The sequence below is a fragment of the Chiloscyllium plagiosum genome, unplaced genomic scaffold (assembly GCF_037043375.1).
Source record: "Chiloscyllium plagiosum isolate Xiang-an unplaced genomic scaffold, Cpla_swu_hap1 HiC_scaffold_14, whole genome shotgun sequence".
NCBI lineage: Eukaryota > Metazoa > Chordata > Chondrichthyes > Orectolobiformes > Hemiscylliidae > Chiloscyllium > Chiloscyllium plagiosum.
In genome coordinates this window covers 56,031,541-56,051,291 of record NW_028270152.1, presented here as the reverse complement: position 1 = coordinate 56,051,291, position 19,751 = coordinate 56,031,541, and the positions used below count along the sequence as shown (strand labels likewise).

The 19,751-nt window shown below is 43.7% G+C and overlaps 1 protein-coding gene across 14 annotated transcripts in view; it reads left to right on the top strand.

The window, feature by feature from the left end:
- LOC122559093 (contactin-4-like) overlaps nucleotides 1-19,751 on the top strand; it is a 2,514,776-nt gene that overhangs the window by 2,390,663 nt on the left and 104,362 nt on the right. For all 14 annotated transcript variants that reach the window (XM_087994461.1, XM_087994471.1, XM_087994472.1 and 11 more), the window contains one exon: nucleotides 13,516-13,631. In XM_087994461.1, the coding sequence (XP_087850587.1) occupies nucleotides 13,516-13,631 (116 nt within the window). The remainder of the gene's footprint in view (nucleotides 1-13,515; nucleotides 13,632-19,751) is intronic.

Here is a 19,751-nt window from a genome sequence, read left to right as displayed (position 1 = left end):
CTGGAATTTCAGGAGTCCTGTGAAGTGAACGTTAAAAACTGGCTGCCTCAATCTCTGTAGTCTCTCTCTTTTTTTTCTCTCTCTTTAACCGATCCCTTATTGCCCAGAGGGCACTTAAGTGTCAAACACATTGTTGTGGTCTGAAGTCACATGTAGGCCAGAGCAGATAAAGAAGACAGTTTCCTTCCCTAAAATAAATTAGTGAACTAGATGGGTTTTTCCAGACAATTGAGAATGGTTTCATGGTCATCATGAGTATTGAACTCAAATTCCACAATTTTCCATGGTAGGTTTCAAACTAGAGTTCCTAGAATCTCTGTATTAGTATCTGAATTAGTGGTGCTGGAAGAGCACAGCAGTTCGGGCAGCATCCAAGGAGCAGTGAAATCGACATTTCGGGCAAAAGCCTTTTTACCTCTCTGTATTAGTAGTCTAGTGATAACACCACGAAGTCATCATTTTCCAAACTCTTGCAGACTGACGTGTGTGTGAAGTTCAAGAATGTCTTGAACATCTGCAAATTATCCTACCATAGTTTCCCAGACTAATTCCCCAGAAGCCCATCTCAAAATGAGTCATGTTGGCCTTGTAGAAGGTTGAAATATTAATTACTTGTCTTCTAAACCACCAACTTCATTCTAATTTGGAGTTAAATGGACTGTTATATGTTACCTTTCATAAAGCCTGATATTTCTCACACTTTCCTGTGAAAATTGCAGGTTAACAATCTATCCACAGCTACTTCAATGTCCTCGCTATTTTCCACAAGTGTGAACATATATCTTTCACGAAAAAAATCTGTCTCAAAACAGCTGACCCGCCCAAGCTTGTTGTCAAGCAGAATTTGAAGCAGGTCTTGTGACACTGTTCTCTCTTCTATTTTAGCTTAAATAAGACAATCCCAAAGCACATTCTAGAAACTTCAGACTTTCACAAGTCACGTTGGTCAATGATGTTTGAGGGCTCTGTGCCATTGACTTCATTTTCTGGCAAAACTCAAAACATTAAAAGGTCAAATACTTGCAATATTCTCCAGAAGACGCTTCAGCGTTTTCAACCAAATGATGAGAGTCTAATGAATTGTATAATACTGAGTTAATGACCCTGGATAGTTCTTAATATTTAGCGCATTGAGGCTCAGTGGACTGCTTACACTTCATCATTTAAATGTCAGTTCTGCCCATGCTGACTCTCAAGAAACTGCATAAAATTGTTTGTCAGACCTCCCTAGGGTTCAATATTTGAACTGAATTGAATGAAATTCTACAGTATAATGAATTCCTGGTGACTTTAAATGATTGGGATGAAATGAAATCTTAATCTTCAACTAAATGGCACAGTGGCCCAGTGGTTAGCATTGCTGCCTCACAGCGCCAGGAACTTGGTTTCAATTCCACCTTCAGGTGACTGTGTGGAGTTTGCACGTTCTCTCGTGTCTGCTTGGGTTTTTTCTAGTTTCCTCCCACAATCCACAAGATGTGCACTTAGGTGAATTTACCATGCTAAATTGCCCCAAGTGTTCAGGGATATGTAGGTTAGCTGCATTAGTCAGGGGTAAATGTAGGGTAGGGGAATAGGTCTGGGTGTGGTTACTCTTTAGAGGGTTAGTATGGACTTGTTGGGCCAAATGGCCTGTTTTCACACTGTAGGGATTCTATAAACTAAGCTCAACATTCCTTTGGATTGAGAGCTCAGTCATCTTGCCAGGATGCCATCTTAGATGGTGTCACATCTGTCAACGTTTTTAACGTGATCATCTGCTCTTCAGCTCATGTTGTATGCAAACGAGGTTTGTGGCAACTTAGTCAATGTATGGTGGGTGGTGATTCTTTCACTGACCAGCATCTTCACAGGTTGAAGGTTCCAACATCCATATCTTTGTAAGCCATGCCCCTTTGTAAGCCAATGAGTTATCCCTCATCTCCCAGAGAGATTTACTAAGTGCCAGGAGGTGGTTCCCTTCTTTAATGATGCTTCGCGGATCACTCAGCTGCAGGCCCAGAAACGTCATTCCTTCTCCTCTGATTGGTGAAAGCAACCCTCCGATCAGACCTGGTTCCAGATCTCACACAAGGCAGTCACTTAAGTTGGTGTAGGTGAAGCCGGAAGTAGATGAGTGATCTCCACACTCTACATGGATAAGTACCATCGACTCTCACTGGAACATTATGTATATCAGTCAAACTCTGTCACTGTACAGCCATGTCACGTAAGCATGCCCACCTCACAAGACATGCATAATGTGCCCTGAAGCACTCACACCCACTTTATACTTCCAAGTTTTCCAATACTTCCCAGACATTATGCACCCGAGGCACTCACTGTGGTAGGCTAACTGGCAGGCAGGGCTGTGTGTATTCACAGAGGGCTCCTGCACACATTTCCATTACATTCAACTCTTTCTCTCATTGCTTAACAGAAAGGAGAGAGCTCAGATTAGTGGAGGCCTTCCGGATTTCCAGATCCTCACCATATTCCAAGAAGCTGCGGTTCAGCTGGTGGGTGAGGACCAGGACCATGGAGATTTTCAGAACATCAGAAACCAATTAACAATATTGGTGTCTGCTCCTCAGAAGTGCAGCCAGTCTCTCACAGTCCTCTACAAAGAAGTTTGTGCATCTTTACCAACTCCTACAGAATCAACAGGTTATAAATTAGAAAAGGCCTGCATCTTTGAATGTGAAGCCTGTGACACCTCAGAGGGTGCATTGGCACATCATTCACCTGCACTCTCAACCTAACATGGAGAATGTCAACTCTTTGGTTATTTGACCCAAAGTACATTTGGCAATACCTCACTGTTACATCTTCACAACCTCAGCATCAGTCTGTAGATTCCTGGCAGGTGTCAGGAGCTAGGGTTGAAGGGGATAGCTCTATGGATAGATGGGTGCCATCAATAGCACCTTACATCTGTGGAAACCATGCAAGGCTGCTCATTGCTGATCCCTTTAGCTGACTGACTCACTTCACCCCAGGGGAAAGTAATAAATCAGTGAGCTTTAACAAACAGAGCATCACGGTCCTCCCAGATACATTAATGAATGGATGCTTGTGAGATGCCCTAGTGACTCCTGGAAATAATCCACTGGGCATCGAGAGCCACTGTCACCTTCAAGTGACTGGGATGTGATTGCCTCATGGTCTTTGAGGACTCAAGTGCTCAGCCAATAGTTGGCAATGTCCTAGGATGTGCTGAGGCATCATTAACACTACCTGGTCTTTGCAGCAAACTGCAGCGGACCCCATATGCATGGTTTCACTCACCATTCCCTTGTGCAAGCTGTGATGGCTCTGACTGGTCTTTGCTGCTGCAGTTCTTGCAGTAAGCATGTAGCCAGTGTTGAACTAAGAAACAACATGACCAAATGAATGGCGGGATGGATCTGTGCCATCTTGATGTAGATTTCAGAAGAAGTGAATTTATGCAGCTCATCTTCCTACTGCTCAGCAACCCTGCTCCCTCATGCGGAGCAGAATCATTGGGCTGTCATCTGGGGTCTGCTGAAGGAGGGGGGTCTGCTCACCGGCATTGGGGCAGGGGGAGGGGGAGAATAGTTGGATGTTGTGTGCCTCACAATATTACCCACCTGGCCTCCTCACCGTTCAAGATGTGTTCCATGAGAAACTGCATTCTTTGCGGCTTCAAAGGACAGACTCCTTTACAAACAACGTGGCATGACATGGCGGCAGTGTCCATCGCCTGGGGGGACAGACAGAAGCCAGTGCACCCCTCCATGCACAGTAGTCAGCTTCCCTTCAGCTTTTTAAAACAGCTTGACATGATGGTGCCACCTTACACTCCTTCCATTTGCCATGCTCCCATTCGCTCCTATCACTACCCTAGGCATTGCACACTGCCACCACCTGCAAGTCATGTTTGAAACTGACATTGAGCCAGGACACCAGAATGTGCAGTGGCTTGTGAGGGATGTCCTACATTGCAGCTTCTACATTGCAGAAGTTTCCCTTGCTGCATTTCTCGCTATATACCTTTTCATCTGTTCACTCATGTTGGCTGAGCTGGCATTTGTTTCTTTTTCTTGGCCCTTTGTTCAGCGGCTATTCATAGTTCAATCAAAATCCCAAATTTCTTCATCCTCTTCGGAGTGACAGTTTTGTTCCTCGGTCAGAGCCAAGGAGATAAAATTCTGCATTCCACAAACCTGACTGAGGAGGAAGAGGAGAAAAGTGAGGACTGCAGATGCTGGAGATCAGAGTTGAGAATGTAGTGTTGGAAAAGTACAGCAGGTCAGGCAGCATTCGAGGAGCAGGAGGATTGATGTTTCGAACATAAGCCCTTCATCAGGAATGAGGCTTATGGGTCAGGGCTGAGAGATAAATGGAACATGGGGGGGGGTTGAAGGGAAGTAGCTGGGAAAGCGATAGGTGGATGAAGGTGAGGGAAAAGATGATAGGTCAGAGGGAGCAGTGATGGACTGGTCTGGAAGGCAGTGCTGAATTGGAGGCCTGGGACTGGGATAATGTGGGGGCAGGGGAAATGAGGAAGCTATTGCAATCCACATTTATCCCATATGGTTATAGCGTCCCAAGACGGACTATGAGGTGTTCCTCCTCTAGGCCTCTGGTGGTAACGGTTTAGTGGTGGAGGAGGCCCAGGACCTGCATGTCCTTGACGGGGAGTTGAAGTGTTCAGTCTTGGGATGGTGGGGTTGGTGGGTGCAGGTGTCCCAAAACCTTGAGGAGGACAGTTGGATTTTCATTCCAAGATGCAGAGGTCCCCTGGTGGGGTGACCATGGGTGTTAACAGCATGTGTATCCAAGCATGAGCTCGGGCTACTGGGGAATGGTCAGGGAGCCAAACTCAAGACCACTTTCCTCTCTCTCTGTTCCAGGATGCTGAGAAATTGCTATGGTACTTAAATCACAGCTTAACCTCAATCATTAGTGGTGTTCCTAACTAAGATCAAAACTTGAATCTTTTGCCTCTGCATTGTTTTATGGTCTGTTTCTTGACCAACTATTTTGTTGGAGAAGCCCTAAGAAGCACCAAACCACCACAAAAGTAAAATATATTTTTGATGCTGCCATTCATAGCAGTAACAACAAATGGTTCAGTACAAAATCAATAAAGTCTAGCTTTGTTAAATAGTTATGATGAGGAGGGGCCAGTGTTGGATTGGGGTGAACAAAGTCACAAGTCACATGACACCAGGTTGAGGTCCAACAGGTTCATTTAAAATTATAAGTTTTCAGAGCACTGCTCCTTCATTACTCCTACTGTCACATGAATGCAGAGTTTCCAGTCCTCACTAGATTATGTCAGGTATCTCCAGGCTGAGGTGTACTTTGGAAGGTTAATCTTTTGATTTACTTTTCTATTCGACTTCAGTGTAGCGAATTGATATTTTTAATTTGAGCATGTGACTTAGCTCAGTGCTTTGCTTTTCATTCACAAATTGGCTTGACGTGTTTGTTGCTTCTGAACATAAAAAAGCAGGGTACATTCAGGCTAATGCTAATTAAAGTATAAGACAGAGCATATTTTGCTGCTACTTTGCATAGTAACCTTGCATCAAGTACAACACGTCAGTGGCTCCCTTTATCCATAGCTCATGTTTTTCCTTCAAAGAATTGCAAGAAATTAGAAATGAGTTCCCTTTCACAAAACCATGCTGAATCCTCCAGGTACCTTGGGTTTTTACAAGAGTCCAATTATAAACTCCTCAATGATGGATTCTAACACCTTCCCCATGATAGATGTCAACTGACCTATAATTCCCCTTTTAGACCATTTGCTACAGGGGCAAAGTTAGGCTGCTGAGCCAATCAAGTCTGCTTTGTTATTCAATCATGGCTAATATGTTTCTCAGCTCCATGATCCTGTCATCTTCTTGTAACCCTTAGTCCCTTTACTGATCAAGAACCTGGCATTCCATCAGTTTGCTCAGATCTGCTTCGCCAATGATTAGAAGTTCACCAAGATCTTCTCCTCTTTTGCCCTCTAGATCTACAGGTATTACCGGGAAATCTTTTTTATCCTATGTCATCACAACAGAAGCATGATCTTTATTCATTGCCCATGCCATTTTTTTTATTATCTATCATTAACTCCTCCAGAGCAGCAACACACTTTCCTTACTCTTTCCTTTTTTGATACGTTAAAAAAATCTTGCTACCTGTTTTCACATTTCAAGCTCGTTTCCTTTCATGATTGAATTTATTCCTCCTAATTGACCTTTTAGTAATTCTCTTCCATTCTTTACATTCATCATCTACACTAAATTAACTGATCTGCCATTCACCTTTGCTGTTGATGCCTTTTCCTTAGACTTAATGCTTTCCTGAACTACTTCAGTTAACTAGAGATGGTAGTCCTTCCCTAGAAGTTTTTCTTCATAATAGGAATTTACTTATTCTGAATATTCTGAAATATCCCTTGAAATGTCTGCCACTTCTTCTTTACTGATTTATCTCCGATCGAGAGTGTGTTGCTCGGAAAGCACAGCTGGTCAGGCAGCATCCAAGGAGCAGGAGAATCAACGTTTCAGACATGAGCCCTTCATCGAGAATGAGGCTTGTAGGCGGGGAGGGGGTGCGGTGGGGGAAAGATAGCTGAGAATGCAATAGGTGGATGAAGGTGAGGGAGAAGGTGATAGGTCAGAGGGGGGGGGACTGATGGAGAAGTCAGGAGGACAGTGCCGAGTTGGAGGCTTGGGACTGGGATGATATTGGGGGGAGTGGGAAATGAGGAAGCTGTTGAAATCTACATTTATCCACTGTGGTTGCAGGGTCTCAAGGTAGAATATGAGGTGTTCTTCCTCCAGGCATCAGGTGGTAACAGCTTGGTGGTGGAGGAGGCTGAGGACCTGTATGTCCTTGATGGAGTGGGATGGGTAGTTGAAGTTTTCAGCCACGGGGCAGTGAGGTTGGTGGGTGCGGGTTTCCCAGAGATGTTCTCTGAAATGATCCACAAGAAGGCTTCCTGTCTCATCGATGTACAGAAGACCGCATCGGATGTAACAGTTGCAATAGATGACATTGGTAGAGGTACAGGTAAATTTATGACAAATGTGGAAGGATCCCTTGGGGTCTTGGATGGTGGTGAGGGGAGTAATGTGTATGCAGTTTTTGTAATTCCTGCCGTGGCAGGTAAAGGTGCCAGGAGGGTGGGTGTGGGTTGGTGGGGAGTGTGGACCTGATGAGGGTGTCGTGGAGGGAATGGATTCTCCAATACGCTGATAGGGGTGAGGAAGGAAATATATCTTTTGTGGTGGGGTCCACACCGTTTGGAGGTGGCGGAAGTGGTGGAGGATGATGTGATGTGTACAGCGATTGATGAGGTGGAAGGTGAGGACCAAGGGGGTTCTGTTCTTGTTTCGTTAGGAGAGGTGGTGTTCAAGGGTAGTGGTGCATGAAGTGGAGGAGATGAACTGGAGGGCAATGTCAACCACATGGGAAGGGAAGTTGCAATCGTGGAAGAAGGAGGCCATCTGAGCCTTCCTGAGGTGGAATTAGTCCTCCTGGGAACAAATGTAGTGGATGGGAAGGAATTGGAAATATGGGATGGCATTTTTAAAGGAGGTAGGACAGGAGGAGGTGTAGTCTTGGTAGCTGTGGGAGTCGGTGGGTTTGTAATGGATGTCTGTGGTTAGTCGGTCACCGGAGATAGTGATAGAGAGGTCCAGGAAGGGGAGGAAGTGTCCGAGATAGTCCAGGTTGAATTTGAGGTTGGGGTGGATAGTGTTTGTAAAGTTGATGAACTGTTCAACCTCCTATGAGGTAGCACAGGTACAGTCATTGATGTAGCGGAGGAATAGGTAAGGAGCTGGTGCCGGTGTTACTGTGGAAGATGGACTGTTCCACCTACCAGACAAACAGGCAGGCATAGCTGGGTCCGATGTGGGTGCCCATGGCTACCCCTTCAGTTTGGAGGAAGTGGGAAGATTGGAAGGAGAAGCTGTTACGGGTGAGGATCATTTCAGCCAGGTAGATGAGGGTGTCAGTGGAAGGGTACCGGTTGGGACGGCATGAAAGGAAGAAATGAAGGGCTTGGAGATCTTTGTCATGGTGGATTGATGTGTACAGAGACAGGATGTCCATAGTGAAGGTAAGGCATTGGGGGCCAGAAAAATAAAAATCTTGGAGGAGGTGAAGGGCGTGGGTGGTGTCATGAACATAGGTGATTTATCTCCTCGCCTGATATCCTAAAGCACTTCACCTCATCAGAAGTCACACACCAGGTTATAGTCTAACAGGTTCACTTGAAATCACAAGCTTCCAGAGCACTGCTCCTTCGTCAGGTGCAGTGTAGCTCAGTTTGTTTGCTATCCCTTTATCACAAGCACCCAAACTTACTTCTTGTATGCCTCTTCCTACATCATGGTTACTGTTTGAGTGCATGTCGATAACTCCCACAAGTGCCCTTTTCCCTCTACTACTCCTCATCTGAATCCAAATTTCATCCTGATCTCCTCAACCAAGGTCACATCGAATTATTGTACCAATCCTAACTTTAACGAGGAGTGATATCTCTTCACTTTTCCGTGCTTCCTATTTTTGTTGAACGTCATTTACCCTTAACATTGAGAGCCCAATTCTTGTCATCCTGCAGGATGTCTCCATAAGATATATATTCTATCCTATTTATTCACTTCAACGTTCGTTAGATTGATTCATTTTGTTATTTTTACAACATCAAGCTGAGACTGCTGATGTATTTTAAGTGTTTTTGTCTCTCCTTTCTTGACAATCTCTGAACATTATTTTCAACATTAGTGTTTTGCTCTCCTGACTTGACTCTATGACTTGATTTGCTACATTTATGCAAGCCTAACCCCCATTCTCCGTGTTCAGTTGAAAGCCCTTTCTACTTGCCGAGGTAAACAGCTGATGAGGACAGCAGTGTTGTTCAGTAGCAAACAAAAACAGAAATTTCTGGAGAAACTCAGCAGTGTCTGTGGAGAGAAAACAGTTAATGGTTTGGGTCCTGCACCCCTTCTTCAGAGCAGATGTCATTGTCCCAAAGGTACAGATCCCACTTTGTCCAGCACTGGTGTTGATGTTCCATGCCATGGAACCCTACACTAATCTTTGAGCCATGGATTCATTTCCCAAATTTTATTCATTCTGTGCCAATTTGCTTGTATCTTAGGGAGTAATTCAGAGATTACCTTTGAAGTTCTGCTTTTTAGTCTAGCGTCTAACTTCTCATACTCACTCAGCAGGACTTCATTCCTCATTCTACTTACGTCCTTGGTACCTTCATTGACCTCAACAACTGCATCAATTGCCTCCCCACTGCAAGGTCTTCTCACATCCAGTGCAGATATCACAAACCCTAGCTGTCTGGCCTCTTTGCTGCAGAGAACAGCATCAGTCCCTCTTACAATACTCTTCCCTACTACCATTCTCTTGAATGTCTTTCGGTATCAAAGTGTAATGATCATTAGATTAGATTAGATTAGATTCCCTACAGTGTGGAAACGGGCCCTTCGGACCAACAACTCCACACTGACCCTCCGAAGGGTAACCCACCCAGAACCATTTCCCTCTGACTAATGCACCTAACACTATGGGCAATTTAACATTGCCAAATCACCTGAACTGCACATCTTTGGACTTATCCATCCCACAGATCCAGCTCTCAAGCTGAGATAAATCTCAAATCTGTGGAAAAACTTTGAAAGCCTTGTGTCAGTGATGCAGTAGACTATAAGATGCCATTGAAATGAGCAGTGGAGTGCCACACCTTGGATCACATTGGCTTTTAGTAGCATGTTTGTTCCTTCCCTGATGGTACATTCATGCATAAAACACACTCAGTACCATTTGCCTCGTCATTACTTTGACAAAAAATTGCAGTCCTTCCAGTTTCTGACAGCAAGTTCCCTTGACTTGCTTTATTTCCTTTTAGTTTCAACATGTCAAGATATATCTTGTCCCTCAGAGGCCCAGATAAATCAGCTTCATGTAAGCGATGCTACACTTGAATAGGCTGATGAGAAATGTGAAAACTTGACCACTAGTCTTTATTCTCTGATTGAAGAATACTTTAGATATATTTAACAATTCAACAGAGTGCGGAAATCAGCTGTCATCTTATAACATGGTGCATGGGTTCTTTAGAATGCAAAAGTATAGCATATTATGCTCGCTCAAGTGATATCAAATGGTCAAAATGGCAGTAGAGTAGGACGCTCCTCTGCTCCTTCTGTTTATTTCACATTTTCTTCATTTTCTTTCCCTTTTTTGTTCCTTTTTTTTCTCCCTTTTAAATGCTTTCCTCTTTTGGTGTTCATCTCCCCCATGGTCTTGGCCTGGTCCCACAGCGGGTCTTGGCCTGGTCTCACAATGGGTCGCGGTCTGGTCCCTCAGTGGGTTCCCGCCTGGTCTCTCACCAGGTCTCGGCTTGGTCTGTCAGTGTGTTCCCGGCCTGGTCTCTCAGTAGGTTCCCAGCCTGGTCTCTCGCCGGTCTCGGCTTGGTCTCTCGCCAGGTCTTGGCCTGGTCTCTCGGTGGGTCTCAGCCTGTTCTCTCAGTGGGTCTCAGCCTGGTCTCTCAGTGGGTCTCGGCCTGGTCTCACAGCAGGTTCCCAGCCTGGACTCACAACGGGTCTCAGCCTGGTTTCTCGGCAAGTCTCGGCCTGGTCTCTCAGCGAGTCTTTGTGGGTCCCAGCCTGGTTTCTTGGCGGGTCTCAGCCTGGTGTCTCAGCGGGTTCATAGCCTGGTCTCACAGTGGGTCTCGGCGTGTCACAACCTGGTCTCTCGGTGGGTTCTCAGCATGGTCTCTTGGCAGGTCTTGCGGGTCCCAGCTTGGTCTCTCGGCGGTTCGTGGTAGGTCCCGGCCTGGTGTCACAGCAGCTCATGGTGCTGTCTTGACTCGGTATGCAAGTGAATTCTGCCCAGGCATATTCCAGAGGCACCAGGGGAGATCAAAGCAGTGGCACTTTCAGCAGCAGTGACAGTATCTGCAACGGTGATGTCGAGACCAGACAGCTGAGATCTCCCAGAGAGCGAGATAAGCACAGGACTTATTAAAGACTTATTCCTCTATTTTCCAGTTTAAGCTACAAAAGACTTTGGTGTTAACTATTACCTTATTTCTTTATTTTTCTTTTATTCAATGAAGTAATGAGAGTTAACTTCTTAACTCTCATTTCGCTTGCTACCCTGTATCTAAGTTTTTTTGTGACAACATTATACACTTTTCACTGTAGTCATGTATTTCTGTACTTGAGCACGCATGACAACAAAATCTAAATTTAATATACCTTTAGATTAGATTAGATTACTTACAGTGTGGAAACAGGCCCTTCGGCCCAACAAGTCCACACCGCCCCGCAGAAGCACAACCCACCCATACCCCTAACCTAACACTACGGGCAATTTAGCATGGCCAATTCACCTGAACTGCACATCTTTGGACTGTGGGAGGAAACCGGAGCACCCGGAGGAAACCCACGCAGACACGGGGAGAACATGCAAACTCCACACAGTCGCCTGAGGCGGGAATTGAACCCGGGTCTCTGGCGCTGTGAGGCAGCAGTGCTAACCACTGTGCCACCTTATTTACTCCCTATTTTCTCTCCAGACCCTCCATAACCCCAGAACACGGACTCCCAAACCATAGACACCCTCCTCCAATTCTTGCCTACCGATCACTGACACACACTCTGACTCCCAACCTCACCTAAGCCTCACTCACACTTACCTGCCACCCCGCCCCATCACTCTCACTTGCACCAGTGTCCCTTCAGTCATCTAGTGCTCATCTGCCTGATCCATCTGCCATTCCCACTTTCTGTCAGACATCCATACCTACCTGGCACCCACCCACTTAATGACTTGGTGTCAGTACCCTTCAGTCATCTGACACCCTACCTTTTACACCCATTAGCCACCCCAACACCCTCACTTATACGCAACACTTCTCTCACTAGTTGTCAATGTATCTTAAGGACACTTGAACCATAGAATGCAGGACTTTATTGCTGAGAAAAGGGATTCATTCTCAGTGCTAATCCTCTTGTTGCTGACTGTGAAGATTCTTGAATTAGTCTAAACTGCTGAGAAAGCTCCTGATTGGCCTGAAAGACTACCAAAGATAAGAATGATATGGAGGAGCCGGTGTTGAACTGGGGTGGACAAAGTTAAAAATCACACAACAGCAAGTTAAACTCCAACATGTTTATTTGGAAGCACTAGCTTTCAGAGTGCTGCTCCTTCATCAGGTCGCTGTGAAGGTACGTAAGTAATTTGTAGTGTGATCTGGTGGGAAATCGGAAGTCTAAACTAAATGAGATGATTACGACCAGTGTGATTAGGCTCATGGAAATTCTTTCCTCAACATATTCTCTTACCTCCCCCCACCTGACTTGTCACAAACTTGCAGAGTGTAAATACAGCACTTTTTTGCCATTACCCAACAGTGTTTGTAACTGGTTTAGCATATTCTTCTGAGATATTCCCTTTTAATGTTACCAGTAAATGCAAAGCTTGAAGAATAAGTTGTCTCTCTTGCCTTCAGTTTGTATGAAATCATTATCCATACGAATTGTTGACTTCTTGGCTACATGACCAAATTTTTGGCATTTAAACCAGCCAGGATGTTGGAGAAACTTGGTAAGTTTTAAATGACAACAACAATATGATCAGTGGCTATTTTTAAATCCCGCCAACGAGATTGCAATTTCAGGAAGTGCATATTTCAAAATCTGGTTTTACTCCAACTTCAATTTAATGATTATGAATTATCACAATTTTATTAAATTAAGAGAATCCAGCAAAAAGCACGTAAATTATTGTAAGCGTGGGAACATAAAATTCAGAAATAGATTTAAAATGCAGTGGGAACTAGATTTTGGCAGGCCCAAGGTTTCTAATGTTATTAATGGCCTTTATCTTAATGAGTTTTATTAATAACAATTAAACTCAATAATATGGGATTACATTTTTCAACCTATTCTGCAAAATTTTACAAGAATGTTGCCAGGGTTGGTGAGCTATCAGGAGAGGCTGAATAGGCTGGGGCTATTTCCCTGCAGCGTCGGAGGCTGAGGGCTGACCTTATAGAGGTTTATAAAATGATGAGGGGCATGGATAGGATAAATAGACAAGGTCTTTTCCCTGAGGTGGGGAAGTCCAGGACTAGAGGGCATAGGTTTCGGGTGAGAGGGGCAAGATATAAAAGGGACCTAAGGGGCAACATTTTCACACAGAGGGTGGTGCGTGTATGAAGTGAGCTGCCAGAGGAAGTGGTAGAGGCTGGTACAACTGCAATATTTAAAAGGCATCTGGATGGGTATATGGATAGGAAGGGTTTCAAGGGATATGGGCCAAGTACTGGCTAATGGGACTAGATTAGGTTAGGATATCTGGTCAGCATGGACGAGTGAGACCAAAGGGTCTGTTTCGTGCTGTACATCTCTATGACTCTAAAACTGTTTTTCACAGGTTGATTTAGAAAACTTACCTACCAGAACTGACCATCCAAGTTCAATATATAGCTAAAGTTCTTGCAGAAGAGCTGATGGGTTTCTCCTCTCTGTAATCTAGAACCCACTGCAGCACCATTCAATGTCTCAGCCAGAAGCCTGTCAGCTTCAGAAGTGCAAGTTTTCTGGGAAGCTGTGCCCTGGGAGACAAGCAAAGGAAAAGTGCGAGGTTATGAGGTAAGAAAAAAAATAACTCCATAATTCATTCTGAAAGAATGAGAAGAGTCCATGCAATTATAGCTGAGGTTCATGTAAATCAACAATCTCTTTTGAGATTAATTTAGCTTTGAAGATGAATTTATTATGAATGAAGTCACTGATCTGAACAGCCAGTGGGAAAATAAGCCAATTCATTTTGATGCAAAAAGTTTTTCAACCTAATGACTGTGAAAGAATAATGAAATATTACAGCATTAATTTTGGTATTAAGTTATTGGTGGCAGGAGAGTTTAAGTCAAGGTAAGTAAAGATATAACTTCAGATTTACTGTTACTCATTGGATTGTTTGTTTATAACATCATGGAGTACAGTTCTGTACACTTGAATAGAAAGGGTATTACAGTTAAACACTACAGTTATACATTTTGAACTTCCACACCAACAGTTTTCACTTTAATATCAGAAATTTCTAAATCAAAAGAAATAGTATTGTTGGTGCCAATTCCGGTTAAAATAACTTTGACCTGGACAAAGTATTTTATGCAAATTAAAAGAATTGTTACTTTGACCTCAATCTGTTCGGAAAAAAACCATGTGGACCTCATTGCAATCAAGCAGTTATTACAAAATCACTTTCTTAAGCTAGCTAGTTCTGTTACATAAGCTCGGCTTTTCCATTTTGCAGTTTAAGTATGCAGTTAAAGTCTTGGATGACGGCACATCCCTCTGGCGATTTTCTGGAGTGGTGATCTGCTCATTTTGTGCAAGTAAGCTCTGAGGTGACTTGAACAGTGAATCATGTGCAAATGATGGGCAGAAGTTCTCACCACTTCCAGTTTTGAAGGTACTGGCAAGGTATTTAAAAGTCATGCAAGCCCCACTCCATTCACTGCAAGCTAGAGTCTCCACAACAGACACCACCATCCCTGGAGATATCTGCCAAGCATCAAAGACCGCTCTCCAGTTTGGATGATGCTTCTCTAGACAGTCTACTTCAGGGCATATGGGAAAGAAAGAATGTTCCCCTTCTCATCTGATGGGAGAAAACAGCCTTTCTCCCATCAGAGGTAATGGTTCACGTTGTATCTGACATCAATGCATAACGAGCAAGTGCAGGAAGCAGAAGAACGATCACCTGATCTCCCCAAGCATGTGTGTCCACCTTCTCACTGCAATCTCACATATATAACACCACTACACAGTCAGATTCTGTCCCTGTACAGTCATGCTTTATAAGCATGTCCACCTCACAAGACAAGGATGATGTGCCCTGAAGCACTCACACCCACTTTTATATTTCCAGACTTTTCAGTACTTCCCAGGCACTATGCTCCCAACTCACTCACTGGGGGATAATAACCATCTGGCAGGACTGTGCACGTTCACAGATGGCTCCTGTACATATTTCCATCACAATCAAGTTTTCTCTTTCTCTCATTACAGAACAAGCTGGTGCACAGCAGATTGGTGAAGGCCTTTTGGATCTCCGGATCCTTGTCACTATTCTAGGATGCTGCTGTCCAGCTGGTCAGTGAGGGCCAGGGCTTTGGGGAACTTTGGAATGGTAGAAGCCAATGAACAGCATTGTTATCTGCTTTTCTCAGAAATGCAGCCAGTATCTCTCATTCCTCCACAAATGGGTTTGTGGATCTTCAATTAACTCTCCTCTTTCACAGCTATAAGGGGAGGCAATAGCCTAGTGGTATTATCACTGAATTGTTAATCCAGAGGCCCAGGTAATGTTCTGAGGGTTCAAATCCTGCCGTGGCAGATGGTGGAATTTGAATTCAATTAAGAATCTATATGTTGACCATGAAACTGTTGTCAATTTTCGGAAGAAAAAAAACATTAAGTTCACAAATGGCCTTTAGGGAAGGAAACTGCCAACCTTACCTGGTCTGGCCTACATGTGACTCCAGACCCACAGCAATGTGGTTGACTCTTAGTTACCCTCTGGGCAATTTAGAATGGGCAATAAATGCTGGCCTAGCCAGCGACACCTTTCTGCACATCTTAGACAGAGTGGACTCAAGCACACAATTAGATGACCATATCACTAATGCAAGTGCTCAGTTGGTAGAGGAAGAAATGCCTGGGGTCTAAGATACTCATATGACTGCAATAGACCAGTCACCTATGGAGCCCAATGCAGAGGATGTGCCTTTATACTCATCCATTGAAATTGCTCAACCTGCAGAGACAGGCAGGGGAACATCAAGAGGATGCCGAGGGTCCTCATGAGACTGAAGCGAAGGATAGACAAGTCTGTTCATCTTCTGTCCATTGTGAATGCTCCAGCACACAGTTTCCTGGCTGCTTCCATGGAAAAGGGTGACAGCTACCTCAGAAACTGAGGTTCTAAGTATGACTGTGTACCCAGACCCACACGCCATCACAATACTCATGGGTAATCATCATTAATGAGAGGAGATCAAGACACCTCGAATTCCCTCTGGGTGCCCCTTGCTCCTCAAGGCTGGTGCCACAGGAAGCAGGAGAGATGGATGCTCCAGGAGTTTTATCACAGGACATTCTAGAAGTCATAGAGTCACAGAGATGTACAGCACGGAAACAGACCCTTCGGTCCAACTTGTCCATGCCGACCAGATATCCCAAATAAATCTCATTTGCCAGCACTTGGCCCATATTTCTCTAAATCCTTCCTATTCATATAGCAATCCAGATGCCTTTTAAAGGTTGCAATTGTACCAGCCTCCACCACTTCCTCTGGCAACTCGTTTCATACATATACATGAAAAAGTTGCCCTTCAGGTCCATTTTAAATCTTTCCCTCTCACCTTAAACCTATACCCACCCCAGGAAAAGACCTTGTTTATTTACTCTATCCATGCCCCTCATAATTTTATAATCCTCTATAAGGTCTCCCTTCAACTTCCAGCACTCCAGGGAAAATAGCCCCAGCCTATTCAAACTCTCCCTATAGCACAAACACTCCAACCCTGGCAACATCATTGTAAATCATTTCTGAACCATTTCAAGTATCACAACATCTTTCCTAGAGCAGGAAGACCAGAATTGTTTGCAGTATTCTAGCAGTGGCCTAACCAATGTCCTGTAGAGCTACAATATAACCTTTGAACTCCTGTACTCAATGCCCTGACCAATAAAGGCAAGCATACCAAATGCCTTCTTCACTCTCCAGTCTACCTGTTACTCCACTTTCAAGGAGCTATGAACCTGCACTCCAAGGTCTCTTTGTTCAGCAACACTCCCATTACACTTGCCATTAACTGTATAAGTCATGCCCAGATTAGCTTTTCCAATATGCAGTATCTCTCATTTATTTAAATTAAACTCCATCTCGGCCACTCCTTGGCCATCTAATCAAGGTCCCATTGTTCTTTGAGGTGTCCTGCTTATCCCATCTTCCCTCTGCTTACAGTAGGTCCTCTCTGCCATTTACCCCCAAGCCTTACCACCCTTTCTCTGTGTAACATTGGCATACAGCCAGGAAGCCAGACGTGCCATCATTGTGATAGCTGGTTAGTGCCAACAGGGGAGTTTCTACATTGCATTTGCCTCCATTACTCACTGCATACAGGAGAGATCATTAAATGACAATCAGGTCAGAATGTACTTTGGATCCATGATTTTTTATGAGATCCCATTGGAACATGATAAAATTATATGTGATAAAATACATTTTTAATCAACCTGTACAGTCATTGCATTAAAGACCTCTGGAACAAGTCAGCATTTGATCTTGCTGAGAAATTAGGACATGGCCAATGTTCTATATTGTAAGTTAGGAAGTTCAAATTAATTTTGGCAGGTTATGGCAAAATTGAGATGTAAATGTATGCAAGTAGGTTTCATCCATTCTCTGAAACCATAATCAGTCCACCAGTTGAAGTTAGGAGACCTTAATCGTTGAATGTTTATCTCAACGGTGAGAATCTGATTTTTGATGTCCTGCCCAATTAAGATCATTCATCTGCCACATGTACTGAGTAGGAACTGAGCTTGAAAGTCTAAAATCTGGGTAAGTCAATAAGCACCAACTATGAATCATTTCTAAATCCCACGAGCCAATCATTTTACAAGACTGTACAGTAAATACATTTCCACTGCACCATACCAGACTCCTGTATTGACATTTTTGGGCGCAAACGTAGATTTCTCAGACACTCAGTTTGGTCAGTCCGGTATCCAATTGTATACATGACCTGACAGAGATTCACATTTTAATGAATTATAAACTAATTATGCACCTACCTTTACCAATGTATCTCCCATATAAATTATAGTACCTCATCCATTGTCTATTTTAATATTAAGAAAATGTAGGATTATGATGGTGTGCGTTAATCTACCACAACAATTGCTTGTGGGTCATTTTGTATTTCTTCAGTTAAAGTCGAAAAGTGTGGCGTTGGAAAAGCACATGATGAAAGGCTTACGCCCGAAACATCGACTCTCCTGTTCCTCGGAAGCTCCTGACTTGCTGTGCTTTTCCAGCATCACACTTTTCAACTCTGACTCTCCAGCAACGGCAGTCCTCGTTTTCTCCTAGTTTCTCCAGTTACGACACTTTATAAAGGCTCACCTCAATTCAAATTGGCCTAGTATCTAAACTTTTCAAATTAATTTTAAAATAGCCAGTTTGGACAAAGTTTGCTTTCTTTTAATCTAATTTCAGTTCTGTTCTCCATTGTCTAAAGATTCTCCATTGTCTAACCATTCCCTGCTCATTGGGCTTCTTTAACAGAATTAAAAATGTGTTGCTGGAAAAGCGCAGCAGGTTAGGCTTATGCCCAAAACGTCGATTCTCCTGTACCCTGGATGCTGCCTGACCTGCTGCGCTTTTCCAGCAACACATTTTCAGCTCTGATCTCCAGCATCTGCAGACCTCATTTTCTCCTTCTTTAACAGAATGTTGTCCATGTAACAACTTCCAAGATGGAACTTGTTGAGAGATATTATTGGACAAAAAGTTCAAGTTTGGGTTCACATGTTCTCTCAGTTCCATGAAATGGAGAGATTCAAGCTAAATTTAGTGTAAACTCATTAATTTTGAAAAAATATCTATTTCTAACAATAGAATCATAGAATCCCTACAGTGTGGAAATAGGCCCTTCAGCCCAGCAAATCCACACCTACCCCTCCAAAGAGTAACCCACCAAGACCCATTCCCCTCCCCTATTATCCTAAATTTATCCCTGACTAATGCACCTGAGCTGCACATCCCTGAACACTACAGGCAGTTTAGCGTGGCCAATTCACCTAACCTGCACATCTTTGGACTGTGGGAAGAAACTGGAGCATCTGGAGGAAACCCACGCGGACACTGAGAGAATGTGCAAACTTCACACAAACAGGCTTCCATTTTCAAAAGTTTGTTATTTCTCCATAGCAGATGGACTGCACTCATGGGTACAAAGAAATTTGCTGAAAATGGCAGGAAATGTTGAGACATACAGATTGAGTCACTGGCCTTTAAGTACCAGTTTCACCCGACACATTTATTTGTCTCAGTTAGTCATTATATTTCAGCTTATAGTTTCTGTTGGAATATTTACATGGAAACAATGACTGATAGGAGTCCAATCAGTTAGAGCTACCATATGAAACTAACCATCTTAGCAATTTCTGACTATTGAAGAAGAGTTAAATCCCAACAAACACATTAGCAAGAACACCCAGAGCTCACCACTTCAGCTGTCACTGAGGCAAGGAATTTCCAATGGCCACATAGTTCTTTCTGAAGTCGATGGATGTTGTACTGGGGATCCTATAGCAAACTCCAAAGGAATTGCCTGCTAAGTTGAAAGTTCTGCTAGAGTATTGCTGAATGCATGGAACACTTCTGAAGGTCTCCAAATAAACTGGAGAATTTGGAGGGCTCTATTGCAGTTGGAGTAATAGTTACTCAGGAATAAGAACATAAGAATGTAAGAACACAAGAACTAGGGGCAGGAGTAGGCCCTCTGGCCCATCGAGCCTGCTCCACTGTTCAGTAAGATCATGACTGATCTTTCATGGACTCAGCTCCACTTACCCGCCTGCTCACCTTCTCCCTTAATTCCTTTACTATTCAAAAATCTTTGCCTTAAAAATATTCAACATAGTAGCCTCAACTGCTTCACTGGGCAGGGAATTCCACAGATTCACAACTTT